This window comes from Podarcis vaucheri (assembly GCF_965113315.1).
Source record: "Podarcis vaucheri genome assembly, chromosome: 3".
NCBI lineage: Eukaryota > Metazoa > Chordata > Lepidosauria > Squamata > Lacertidae > Podarcis > Podarcis vaucheri.
In genome coordinates this window covers 50,185,195-50,199,299 of record NC_138761.1, presented here as the reverse complement: position 1 = coordinate 50,199,299, position 14,105 = coordinate 50,185,195, and the positions used below count along the sequence as shown (strand labels likewise).

At 42.4% G+C, this 14,105-nt stretch overlaps 1 protein-coding gene and 1 long non-coding RNA gene across 2 annotated transcripts in view; one reads left to right on the top strand and one right to left on the bottom strand.

Annotated features, from left to right (window-relative positions):
• PGBD5 (piggyBac transposable element derived 5) overlaps window positions 1-939 on the top strand; it is a 66,426-nt gene extending 65,487 nt beyond the window's left edge. The window contains exon 7 of the mRNA XM_082217011.1: window positions 357-939. Coding sequence (XP_082073137.1) covers window positions 357-552 — 196 coding nt within the window. The 3' untranslated portion in view covers window positions 553-939. The remainder of the gene's footprint in view (window positions 1-356) is intronic.
• A 1,862-nt stretch (window positions 940-2,801) lies between these two features.
• Window positions 2,802-10,847, bottom strand: LOC309529215. The gene is made up of 2 exons (XR_014218130.1): window positions 6,097-10,847; window positions 2,802-5,921 (listed from the first exon to the last, which is right to left on the bottom strand). It is a non-coding gene; the product is annotated as an uncharacterized lncRNA (long non-coding RNA).
• Window positions 10,848-14,105: the final 3,258 nt, after the last annotated feature.

The following is a 14,105-nucleotide window of genomic DNA, read 5'->3' as shown; positions in this document are numbered from 1 at the left end:
GTTTAAGCTGCCTGTTGGTCCAAAAAGCATTAGGCGCCTGGGATTGTTAAACAAATACCGTCCCTTCTGGTGGCTATGTTGCTGTGGCAGAATAAAGTCCTCTTTCCCAGTTTGCCAGCTTATAGAGAAATCGGCAAGATTCATTTCTATATATATTTTTTACCAACCAACAAACTCCCTATTCCCACTGCCAATGATTGCCAGATTTCTTAAGTGTAAGACATAGACAGACAGAACATTCTTCTGTCTTGTGTCTAGATTCTGTAGTTTTTAGGGCACAGACCCTTTGCCTTATCTCAGAAATGTTTTCATGACTGTTGGATTCCCTCCCCTCCCCTTTTTTGTGTGCTTTCCAGGTATTTCATCTCTCATAAACCAAACAAGACCTGGCAACAAGTGTTCTGGTTTGCCATCAGCATTGCCATAAACAACGCCTACATCCTATACAAAATGTCCGATGCCTACCACGTGAAAAAGTACAGCCGGGTGCAGTTCGGCGAGAGACTTGTCAAAGAGCTACTGGGATTGGAGGATATTTCACCTTGCCATTGATGCACCATTCCCCGTGGCTTAGGTCAGGAGCGGGGAAGAGGAGGAGGAAGACGACGACAACTCTGGAACGCCAAAGTGAGGACCTTGCAATCACAGCAGCCATGCTGCTCCCCCATGTGACAAAGTGACCAGGGAAGCCATGAACGTGGTGGTGGTGGGCTTTCATGAAGGCCCCACCAGTATCCCTAAGGCCCTAAAGAGTGTCATGGGCACTTAACGCATCAGAAGCAAATTTAAGTTAGCAGCTGTTTCTTAATACTATTTGTTAAACAGGGTGTTAATTGTCACATGAGGCCCCTTTCCCTGTCCTCTCCCAAACTGAAGTGGCTCAATTGTTCAGACGGGGCATTACTGTAAAGCATATTCAGTTTTTTAAAAAATGTGTGATCCGCACACAGTGTAGACACAAGCGGTGTCCTGTGGTTGCAGATGCTCAGCGCCTGGCAGGGGGTCACAGAGAGGTCGCTAAAAAGAGATACCAGAAAATGTATAAATCTGTTTTGCAAGCCTATGGTTAGGCAACGGCAGCGGGGACTTAGATGACTGACGAAGATTTTATTTTCTTGCAATGCTTTTGGATTGTAGGAGGGAATATAATTTAGGAGGGGGAAGAAAAAAAACAATTTTTTTAAATATAAAGGAATAGCCAGAAATTGGTGGCTTTGCCTATCAAAGCTAATGTCATTTCGCCTTAAAGTCAGTGTGAGCTTTGAGGCTAACTTCAGTGATGCCATAATGCGAGAGATTTAATTTAATTTTAAACCCAGTATATTCTTTTCCCATTATCAAAGCACACTAATACAAAAGATAATCTAACTTTTCGTTAACTTTTAGTATCTGCAAACATACACAGGATCCCACAGCACAAGCAACAATGAAAAAAGCAGAATCGGAGGCTTCCCACTGCTCTCTCTTTTCAGATACATATCCCATATCTGAATTTTCCATGAAAATACTGCTGACAGCACATAATGCACTATTGCGCGAGAGCATCTTTGGATTTGGACCATAATGTAATGCACTACCCCGCCACCCCAACTTCCTGGTCAAGACTGTTTTAGCATACCTTTTAGTTAATATTTGCACAAACCTGGCAGGAAATAATAGTTTAATAGTTTGTTGTGTGCTCAGGGTGTTGTTCTGCAAGACTTCTCTGAAGTGGAGACTTCCCATAATAGTTACACATTTGCAGAAATTACACATCTGTAAAAACCATGTACCGAGGTTTTGAAATCAACCACGATCCAAGCAAGAGACCTATAGCTCTCACAAGGGCAACATGACAAATAGGTGGATTGTGAGTAGGGAGGCTACTTGCAAGTTTATGGTACTAGTGGCCAAGAGTTGCAAGAGGACATGATAAAAGGCTTTCATTAAGGTAGGGATGACCAACCTGTTGGTCTCTGCTCCCATCAGCCCCAGTGGTGATGGGAGCTGTAGTACCATGAATATCTGGAGGGCTATAGGTTCCCCATCGCTTGCATAGAGCATGAGCTCAGTATAAACACCTTCCATCAGCAGAGTGGCAAGATCTCCTCTGGGAAAGTGTATTCATGGGCTTTCCGAGGAGGGCCTGAATTCTTCTACACTCACTGGCACTAGTGGTTTTTAAGGGCTAACATTCCTGAGAGATGGGGAGGGGTAGCTTGTTTTACCCAGAACTCATCCTCTCCTAAAGGCCATACCATAGAGCAAGGAAATCTGGCTGCATTACAACTCCTTAAGGAAAACAGTGGTACTATTAGATGGAGAACATTCCACCCACCCATTCTTTACATAGTCAGGGATGTAGCCTGACAGGATGCTGTTCTTGCAGCCTCTCAGCCCAGTAAGATTACTAGAGAGTATACACACACATATGAATTTCCCTGTAGAAAATAGTGATGCAGAAAGGCTCTCCTTGCTGTTTTTCTCAATTCAGTAAATGAGGCTCAACTCAGCGGTGTCTTATTCCAGGGTCAAGTCCTGCCTCTGCCCTCTTTTTCCTCCCCCTGGAGTCCTACGGTGCACCAATTTGAAAGGTGAGTGAAGCGAATAAGGCTTCATGGCAGACTCCCTACTTATTCTGAAGGTTTCTGTATGAAACAATCTTCCAAATATGTTGCACCCAACTAGTAATGCTTCTCTCTTACATAGACACAGGTTAAATTCCCGCTGGAATTAGGGACTCCACAGAGTTCAGTGTGGGTCATAGGATCAAGATATACTTAACAGAAATCTATAGCAACAGCCAGTCAGATGTTTTAACATCTTGTATTAAAATTTCCACCAGGTCCTAGTTTGGCCTCAGGGATTGGCTCCTGATAATTTTTTTCCTTGTAGTTAACACTGGTTATTAGATTTTACAGCTTTGGAGTGAGAAAAAACAAAATGGCAGCCGGATGTTGTTTGGTAATGAGCTTCAGTTCCCACCTAGACACTCTACTCATTGGCATGTGATGGTTTCCTAAATGCGTTTCAAAAATATATTATTACACTCACCCAGCTATTCTAAATTGTGAAAAGGTCCACAATTCCTTTAGGAGGAGGTCAGTCACTGGAGGGCTACTGCTGTTTTCTAATGTTTACATTCATTCCCAAATATATATCTTGAGCTTAAACACTCCAAGAGCGTGCCAAAGCCCACTGCTCTGCTGTCAGGCCTTGGGAGATAAACAACACCCTGGGAATCTTACAGAGCTCTAACTCAGCTCTTTGCATCTGGGTGTCCTCAACCTCAGTTCTATGCATGCTTACCTGAGAGTAAGCCCCAACGAGAGGAATTCAATTCATTTTGTGTTCACCTTTAAACTACCTAATTTGCACTTTTTTTGAACGATATGTGAACTGAAAAACAGTAATCCTCCAAGATTCACACTTTGGATTTTGCAGGGCAGTGGTGTCAAGTGATGTGTACAGAAAAGCATATTCTAGGGTAAAATGGGTATAAAAATGCATATATTCATGAAAATAGCATACGCAAATGCTTTTTATCAGGGGAAACTGCTTTGCAAAAAAAAGTGTATATTAGTTAAAACTGCATACAAAAATGTGTTCGTTCGGAGAAATTCATACCAAAATGCTGACAAATTTTTATTAAGGTTTTTTTTAAAAAAAATCACAGGTTGCAGGAATATGTAGAACTGAATTTAAGATTTCAGTTTAAGAGAAACTTTGAGAATGGAACTGATTTGTTCATTCCTAGTCCCAGGCAACCCAATGAGACTTATTTCTGAGTGATATACATAGGATTGCACTGTAAGCTACTAATAATCTAACTGCACAAGAATGTTGTGGCCAACTCAGACTCCAGTCAGTCTTTGGGGTGAAGGCAGAATTTAATTCCTCCTCTCCCTCTTTCCCCAATTAACCAGACAAAAGTGCTAGGAAGTTATCTGAAAAGGGCTGTGTCTATCCACCCTCGCTAGACTACTCTCAAACAATTTGACCAGGACATAGATTTAAATTCCTCCCACTGGAATCATCAGAATTTGAAAGTGTTCAGTTTCTGACTAGATCATGAGGGCATCACTGTTGTGTGCTTGAGTTTCTGCAAGATACTTCATAAAGGACAGAAGTCTTGCAAGCCAACATCTACAATGCTGGTGAGTTGGGGAAGGCAAGTTGATTCCTGTACAGTTTCAACTCATCCTTTGCCAGCATGACAAATATGAACCTGCCCTTCCCAGCTGACCAGCATTTTATATGTTGGACTGTAAAACTTCCTTCTTGTTTAGGATTTCAACCTACACATAGGTCCCACTGAACGCACTGGGATTTACTTCTGGGAAAGCATACACAAGCATTTGGCTATTATTTTCTCTGGATAAAATAGTAACTATGTTGATCTGCTATATTAGTAACCATGTAAGCAGTCAGCAGGGATCTTTGCCAGTCTCATGTCTGAGAGCTGTTCAACAAAGGGGGGCAGAAGCGAAGGAAACATTCTTATCACATACTGAATGCCACAAAAGTCAAGTTGACCAAAGAGACAGAAGAGTGAGGTAACTGGTTTGAGGTAACTGGTTTTCCCTCTGCTAATGTCTGTCACTCAGCACTAGAAGGAGACATGGAAGCAACCGTCTGCATGTGTAACTGATACAGGGACACATCTGGATGTAGCTTTCCATACATTGTGACGCTTATTTGGAACCCATTCATAGGTGCAACCCCCTCCCCACCAATTGCTGCACGTACACAACATCCTGCTCAGCCCTAGAGTTGGATCGGGGCCTTTGGGCATTGTTGCAGCTCAGCCATTCAACATGGGAAAAAAGTTGTCATGGCAATGCAATATATAAACCACACACCATGCACAATAAATTATCCTCCAGGTATCGTGTCGCCATGCTCCGTTAAGATGTTCCTTTGACTATTGTTTATTATTATGGAAGGGAACATCTTCATGCTCGCTAAAGCTCAGTATCAGGGCAAAATGAGTGTTGTTTGGGAACTTTTTTGAAAACTCTGAATGCTCAGTAGAACACTGACTCATGACTGCCCCCCCCTTTCCCATTTATATGATTGACAATTAAATGGTGGGGGGTTAAAACATAAACCTGTTGGGCTCCACTTTTTGCTCTTCTTAGCCATCCCTTCCAGGCACTACTTTTGTTCGGTTTTAAAAAACCCACAGAAATCCTACATGCAGTTCTCTTGTGCCATTTAATAATTGATTTGGGGATATCACGATTTTTTGTTCTTGTACATTTATGAGGATATAGCTCCCTAAAGTTTAGCAAGAGGGCAGCAACTCAAAAAGAAGCCACTTTAGAACTTTTGATTGATGCTTCCCTACAGAAGGCTTTGTTCTGCCAACAGGTGCTTAGCAGAATCTCATCTGACCTGGCAGTTAATGAGACCTCTCCTAGCTTCTTCCTATGCTTCCTCCAGGTATGGACTGCCAGTTCTGGTGCTCATTTCAGCAGTGATTCAGGATGAGGCCGCATCGTTTCAGCATTTTGTACTTTGATGACGCCTCCCAGTCACAGAGTTCAAGAAAGTGCTTTTTTTTAAAAAAGCACTAATGAACTACTCACTGCAGCACATGGAAATGCAAGAGCCTTTTTTTTGCCCTATAAAATGTGGAATAGAGAAAAGTAGTTAAGATTAAGAACTGCATTTTTTTAAAAAAATACATTTCCTGGGTTAGCCACTCGCAAATCCACAGCTTGTTAGTAGCAGTTTCCATCAATTCTCTTATGAGATCTGGTGGCATTGCTGATGTTTATGACCACTCCTTTTTGCATCAGAAGTTACATTCCATGCCCAAGATCCTAGTGAATCTTAAGACACCATATTTGACATTCTAGCACTACTTCTTTACTGCCTTCTGCTACCAATATATGAGCTGGAGGTGTCTCTGAGCATTGCATATCGAAAATGAAAGCCTAATAACAGTGGCGTAGCGTGGGTTGTCAGCACCCGGGGCAAGGCAAGTAATTTGCGCCCCCTAACCCGTGGATTTGCGCCCCCTAACCCGTGGATTTGCGCCCCCTAACCCTAACCCCCAGATGTTGCGCCAGGTGCGGCCGCCCCCCCTGCACCCCCACGCTACGCCACTGCCTAATAAGATGAAAGGGTTGAGCCTGTTGAGCAGCTGGCTGCCTATTCTCTGCAGCAATTCATATTTGCTTCTCATGAGCTTCCAAAGCTATGTGAGATCTCCATGCACTAGAAAGCTATGGTTCTGAATACTATGTTCAGAATAGACAAAATGCTTTGTGTTCTTTTGGCTGGTAGTGCTTTTCAGTGTTGCCCACTGCAAGGGGACAAAATGTAGGCTTTCCAAATAGAAAACCAGCAGACAGGAAAATGGAAGGTGGCCGGGCTAAGCTATCGTCGCCTGCAGGAGCTACCAAGGGCCACAGCCTAATGAAATGATTGGAAATGAGGACATTAATAAAACTCTGCAGAAATGTTCTTATAGGTGAGGTTCCAATAGGGAATGGGGTGAAAGTTAGTTCAGTTTGCATTTTATTGCATGCCTACCTTAATTCACACTCATTGAAATAATACATGACTAAAATGAAGCTATCCTTTAAAATTCACACTTCTCCAAATTTTGTGATCTTGTGGTCCAACCAGGAAACAAACAAAAAATCCAAAATACACACATTTAGAGGAAATAGCTTATAAAAATGCACATTAGTGAAAACAACATTAAAAATGCCTTACAGATGGGGAAATTATGTTGCAAAAATGTGTGTCTTGGGCAAGATTGCATATAAGTATACATTAGGAGATGTGCACACTACAGGCTCATTTTTGTGACACTATATATATATGAAACTGATGCAGACATGCGCTGAACCGACTAGAAATATAGACTAGACTAGAAATATAAGAAAATGAGATAAAAGCAAAACTGACCAGATCTGTAGCCCAACAGCTCTGCGGCTAAACCTGCTCAATAAATAGATACCTTTCAAAGTTAAATGGTGAGCTCTAATATTGATGCTCAGCAGTGCTTTTCTTCTAGAAAAAAAGGTGTCAGTACTCACCATGAAGTTGTTACAGTGCTTTTCTTTTAGAAAAAAGAGTTGCAGGTATCGCATACTGTTGAGTACCAGGGAAAAAAGCACTGCTGCTCAGTGAGGTTCATAATAGAAATATTAGAAGTAACACCTTATCATTTCATTGTAACAAACTATTAGTGTGTATAGATTTGAAAGAGCTCCTTAGTCTTTCATACTCTCTGTGAAAGAGCCTTCTCAGATATAAAGCAAAATAAACCCTATAATAATTACAGGCAGGTAGCCGTGTTGGTCTGCCATAGTCAAAACAAAATAAAAAAATTCCTTCCAGTAGCACCCTAGAGACCAACTAAGTTTGTTATTGGTATGAGGTTCTTGTGCATGCACACTTCTTCAGATACACTAAGTGTGCATGCACACGAAAGCTCATACCAATAACAAACTTAGTTGGTCTCTAAGGTGCTACTGGAAGGAATTCTTTTATTTTGTTTCGACCCTGTAATAGGATTAAGAGACAAGAGCAGAGGGAAAAAGAGGAGTTGTGATCCATTGTTCGAAGAGAGTAGCAAAGCCAGCAATATCCCAGGTATTAACGTAGGCTTTACTGTGGATTTTGAAAGATGTGGCAGACCTTCCTAAGGCTTACAGTGCAATCCTATGACACATTGACTCAGAAGAAAACTTCACTGATCCCAGCCTCACACAGTGTCTTCCCCAACTTTTCCAGATTTGGGTCTTGGGATGAACCTCTAAAGTGTTGATGAGCTGGTACCATATGATGTTGCAATAGATCTTTTTCTTTTGGCCACAAGGCTAATAATCCATAGCCACACTGCAGTTCACTGCCTTTAGAAACCAAATTCAACCTGACTAGGATATATGAGCTTACCAGGGAATTTGCGATGGGTCTTGAGCATTAAAATCCACCATCGCGGCTAACGTACAAATACCCTGAGGCAACGGCAGCTTTCTCCAAGTAAGAAAGCAACACTCGTCCTCCGCAAAAGCACTTATTATATGCATAAGTCTGCCTTTGAAGTAAGTTTACTTAAATTCTTAAACTAAACAGTCAATTCCTATGCACCAAACCCGCTGATTTCAAGCAGTTCAATTTTCTGTTATTAAATGCTATTTCTTTTAAAAACAGTATCTGTACCAAGATTCCTCGTTAACGTGTGTGTCACGAGCCTTGATTTTTTAAAGCATCATTGGTCCTTAAAAGAAATTTTCAACTTACACTCCCGTAAGTGCTTAGACCAGGAGGTACCAGCTCAACCCCTCATGTTACACCAGTGCAAGTTTGAAAATGCAAATCATTTTTGAGCGTTGAACTTTGGCCATTTAGGTATGTAGGCATGTGTGTAAATTTCATCCAAATCAAGACAGGGTATATTGATGGCAATCACTGTGTCAGGGCAACCTATTGTGGCAAAGATATCAGAGGTATCCCATCAACCACCATGCTTTTTACTGTATGCTGCATTTTTCTTTTTGGTAAATTCTATTGGGAAGTGGGTAGCGCTGTGGGTTAAAGCACTGAGCCTAGGGCTTACCGATCAGAAGGTCGGCGGTTCGAATCCCCGTGACAGGGTGAGCTTCCATTGCTCGGTCCCTGCTCCTGCCAACCTAGCAGTTTGAAAGCACATCAAAGCGCAAGTAGATAAATAGGTACTGCTCTGGCAGGAAGGTAAACAGCATTTCCATGCGCTGCTTTGGTTTGCCAGAAGCGGCTTAGTCATGCTGGTCACATGACCCAGGAGCTCTACTCCGGCTCCCATGGCCAGTAAAGCGAGATGAGCGCCACAACCCCAGAGTCATCCACGACTGGACCTAATGGTCAGGGGTCCCTTTACCTTTTTATTGTGCTTAATGGGATCTTGGTAGGCTTTTAAAACTGCACATGGCATCAACAGCTCTCTGGAACCCTGTTCAAATATACCTACATATCACTATGAAGTAGAACTGTATTAGATGTGGTGTGTATAAAATGTCACTCCCTTCAACTATTCACCTGTTTCCGGAAATAGCTATTTTCCATCATGTGTGTAATAATTTAAACAGGAGACCAGCCCTGTTTCTTGATAACCTGTTACTGTTGTACTGGGGCAGGATGTTTACTAGATGAAGACAAGAGCTATCTAGGCGCAGATGATGGGAGATGGCAAAAGACAGGAACAGCACAAACTGGGTAGCAGCACGGGATGTTTTTATCCCAAGCAAGGAAGGGACAATGCTGCAGCTAAGTTTGAGGCAGCACTCAGAGGGGTCTCCAGAGGGCAGAAATGCTAGTCAGCCTGCCTTCCCCGCCTCTGATCAGAACTTTTGGTGTCATTTATGGAGAACCCCAAAGGACAGAGCGTTGGGAAGTGTGGCTGGAGCATCTATTTGGCATGTGGGATATTCTAAATTCAGTCCCTGGCAGCTCCAGTAAGGGCTGGGCTGGGAGTGACTCCTGCCTGAAACCCTGGAAAGTCAGTGTAGACTGTACTGAGCAAAATGGACCAAATGAATGGTCTGACTCAGTATAAGAACCCCATGTTCCCAGTTTTGTAGCAATGCTTTACAAAGGTGTACAATTAGCAGAGACGCCACACTTCGCCACAAGCATGGAACGCTACTGCACATGCAATTGGTACAGGGAAGATGTTGGACATTCAACTCAGATTGTTCCCACTATACACTTTACGGCTTGTTTTGTTTCCTGGGCTCTGATTCTGTAGCCACTTTGTAATCTGACCTGGAGAGAGGTTTATTTACAAAATCTGTATAATGGAGAGCAAAAGTGAAACTGACCAAATTTTTTTTTCTTCCTGGCCAAACTAAACCAACTTAGCAGTTATGGTATGACAGCTGATATATGTGGTTTGGCATGTGGGAGGAAGTAGTCTCAGAGGAACCAGAAGTGCTGAGAAATCTGAAAGGAAGAGTTGGGTTTTAGTGGCTTCCTTCACCAATTTCAATTGTTCTGGTTTAGGAATGGTTGTGTTTCTGGTTATTCAGCTCTCTTTTCCCCATAAAAATCAAACAAACCCTACAAGCGGTTTTTGATACAGCTAGCCTTTGCAATTTCCCCTTTGGTGCACTAGAAAGTTATGGCTGAGATAGCACCAGTCAAGGCACTAAAAAAAGATATTGGGATTTCTTATCACTTAAACAGGCAAAGGCAACACAGAGGAGATCATGTTTTGGAAGGAAGCCCTATGAGCTACAATTTTTTTTTTAAAAAAACTTTTAGTTCTTTCCACCTTTGCAACTTACATTCCATCAAATGAAATGACTGTACAGAACACTATTGTAGTGCTGTTGTTGTGAAAAGTGCATTCAGCTACCCTTGTATTATCAGGCTATGTTCACAACACGACAATGATAGCAGTTCAGTTGCAAGCTTCCATTTTCTTCCCCAAAAAATGTTCTGTTAAACAATGTCAATTATAGATTTAAATGTGCGGTGCTGTTTCGTTTACCATTTGGTTTGAAACTTTTAAGATCAATTTTATACATATATCGATATCTATCTGTATTTGTTCAGGAAATGCATGTGTGGGGACCCTAACAGAATGTTCCCATCAGTATTCCTGGCTCCTTGGTTCACGTGAGGACCTAAATTTTGTGACTATGGTTTTTGTTCTACACAAAGGCACGCTTGCAATAAAATTTTTACAAGTTTTCTACACCATAAGCTAAATTCTGAGTTCCAAAATGTGAAGTGTGGTAACAAAACAACTGGATTTATAGTATCACTCTGGATATCTTGTCATGTGATTTTCCCCTTCCCAATGCAAAGTTTGTTTACAATCAACAACTTTGAAATACAGTCAAATATAGATTATATCTTCTCCTGTCTCATTTTTGCTGGAGGGAAGGGTGGAGGACATGATTAAACATCTGAAGCAGGGATGGGAAACCTCTGGTCCTCCAGATGTTATGGGACTCCAATTCCCAGCATCCCTGACCATTGGGCTATGCTGAATGGGGCTGATAGGAGTTGTAGTCTATAAACATCTGGAAAGCCACAGGTTCCCCAGCCCCAATCTAAAGAATCCCATCAGCCACGAAGAACCAACCTGTTCAAAGCTCAAATTTGATACCTGACAGTTTGGATAAACAACTGGTATGTTTCTTGTTACTTGGCTGTATTTGTTTTAGCTGACGGGGTTCAGTATTTTGACAGTATGTGATAATTGCCAGGCAATGGTATTTGATCTTTGAGAACTATTATTGGAAAAAACTGGTAGGATTTGAAAATTGTCAGATTATGGCATTTGATCAACAAACAATTTCCAAGCAGTCAGAAGCACTCAAATTTATAACTCAAATTTTGAAGTCAAACATTTTGAAATTATATTAATTTCATTAGCTTAATTTTAAATGCCCAGAATTTGGCTTAAGCAGATGTACTGCTTTTTCATAAATTCCATTCTCTCCAGCATGCTGGATTTTTTTAGTTACAGATGTACCTCGGAAGTTGAATGCCTTGCAACTCAAACGTTTTGGCTCCTGAATGCCGCAAACCCAGAAGTGAGTGTCCTGGTTTGCAAATGTGTTTTGGAACCCGAACGTCTGACACGGCTTCCAATTGGCTGCCAATCGGAAGCCACACCTTCATTTCCGAATGTTTTGGAAGTTGAACGGACTTCCAGAACGGATTCCATTTGACTTCCAAGGTACCACTGTATTTCTCTTTTTTAAAAGCATACCAAGTGGGGTATGTAGACAGGATTTGCAAGCCACAAGACATAGCAGGCTCAAGTGGAGCCAGAACTAGCAACCGGCTGCTTGTGCTGCTGTGCTGGGAAGGCAAATTACAATTCCTGATTCATGCTATCCAGCTAAAAATATCTGAATACATGGCTGAAGAGATTGTGTGTCCCTGTCATTGGCGAAGGCACCAGCAGTAACACATTAGATCTGAGAGTTCAGCACAGGAGATTTCACTGGAAGAATGGCATAGGACACACACAACCAATTAGGCAAGCATTATGTGCAATGATTGCAGACACACTGGAATGCATCCAACTGTGGCTTTACATTAGTGCCAGGCACTTCAATTTGCACAATGCAGTGGTAATTGGCAAAAACTGTTTATCTCATCTTATGCACAGAAGCCACTATTGGGCGCAATCCAGTCTCTTCTGGAACTCAATGAATTCCATCTCATACATGATGGCTATAATTATTAGAGCTCACATCTGTTAAGTCACATGTTGTGACATTTGGAATGTAACAGCTTCAGCAGTATAATAATAGTTTTTGCATTGATACACCACCTTTCCACCAAGGCCCCCAAGGTTTGCAGTACTTACATGCAGGAACAGGGTTACTTTCCTTCTTAAGACAGGGAGCGTGTACACCTCCTGATATTGTTGGACTCCCAATTTCTATCACCCGCAGTCAGCTCCAGGATGACGAAGGCTGTACATCTAGGGTCACAGGTTACGAACACCTGCTCTGAGTAGAGCTGCATGGTCCCATTTCTAAAAAAGGTTGATGTTTTTCTGCCTCGTTAGGAAATCTTTAGAACTGGAGTGGGTGCAGGGTTTTGATTTTACGTTATCACAGCAAGGTGACCATGGACAGGGTGTGTTTTTCTTTCTGGTAAACATTTCACCAGCCCTCTGCAGCCTCCCTGGCTGTCCACACCATCTGAGGGAAGGGTGGCTTCCTGGTCTCTTCCGCAGGGCTTTAATTGAAATATGGGCACCTGGGCAGGCTGCAGAGTGCAGTCCATTTCTAGAATGAAAAGCAAGGACACCCGCAAAAACCCTTTAGCCACCTCAAAACTATGGTAAGTGCAATCTCACCCCACAACCCCTCTGCACCTGACCCATGAGAATTGCAGAATAAATTTTCTCTTTGTAAGTTCTGAATGAAGGACGTGGGTGGCGCTGTGGGTTAAACCACAGAGCCTAGGGCTTGCCGATCAGAAGGTTGGTGGTTCAAATCCTCACGACGGGGTGAGCTCCCGTTGCTCGGTCCCTGCTCCTGCCAACCTAGCAGTTCAAAAGCACGTCAAAGTGCAAGTAGATAAATTGGTACCGCTCCAGCGGGAAGGTAAACGGCGTTTCCGTGCACTGCTCTGGTTCGCCAGACCTGGAAGCTGTACGCCAGCTCCCTCGGCCAATAAAGCGAGATGAGCGCCGCCACCCCAGAGTCGGTCACGACAGGACCTAATGGTTTAACTTTACCTTTTTAAGTTTTGAATGCAATATGTTTTCTCATTAACTGGTGAAGGGTTTTCATTAAAGCCCCAGAAAATTATCCCCCATGCCACCCTACAGGATAATAAAGCTCTCTAGATTGTAATCTACACTGGAGGGTTTCCCAATCCTCTGAAGCAGATTTGGGCGATGCAAGAGAGAAGAGGGGGAAGTCCACCAATGCAAGGACACCATTGACTACAACTGTACCTAGTATTTTAATTCCCTGCTTGGACAAAGGAGAGGAAATTATGGTTTTCAACAGCAAGCATTGATTGTGAAGGGTATACATGTGGCAGAGTTATAGGTAGGGAGGTGAGAATAGGTGAGAACACTAGAAATCTACTACTTGGCAGGCAACTATTGCTCTGCAATCCCTTCACTTTTCCAGATACTTGGTTCCGGATATTGACCCCACCTCCAGGAAATAGCAACAGGCTATTCTAACATTTGGTACAAATCATTTCTCAGCTGTGGCATGATGTGAAAGTTGAGGGGAGAGATAAGTTTCTGGAGCCCAAGTTGTCCTGAGCAAAGAAAGGCAAACTTTTACACAACTTGAAATCTGTTTCAAAGTTGTGATGAACTTCAGCAGTTGTTACAGATAGTAATATAGTATTACATTAGTAGAAATGGCCAGGAATTGGAGGAGGTGGAAATAGAATGTTTCTGGTGAGGAAGTCAGCGTCCTCTTCAACCTACATTAGATGCAACAATACTGTCTAGTGGGTATGGTGGAAGCCTTCTATGTTCAGCAACTCATAAAACAAATCCATGAAATTGAATCCAAAGCACCACAAACCAATTCAAAGGATCCTTGGTGTTTTTCAAACACCCACCGACCATGACAAATCTCTAAGGGAGATTCAGAAGCGGTTTCACATCCCGCGTGAAGGTTTGC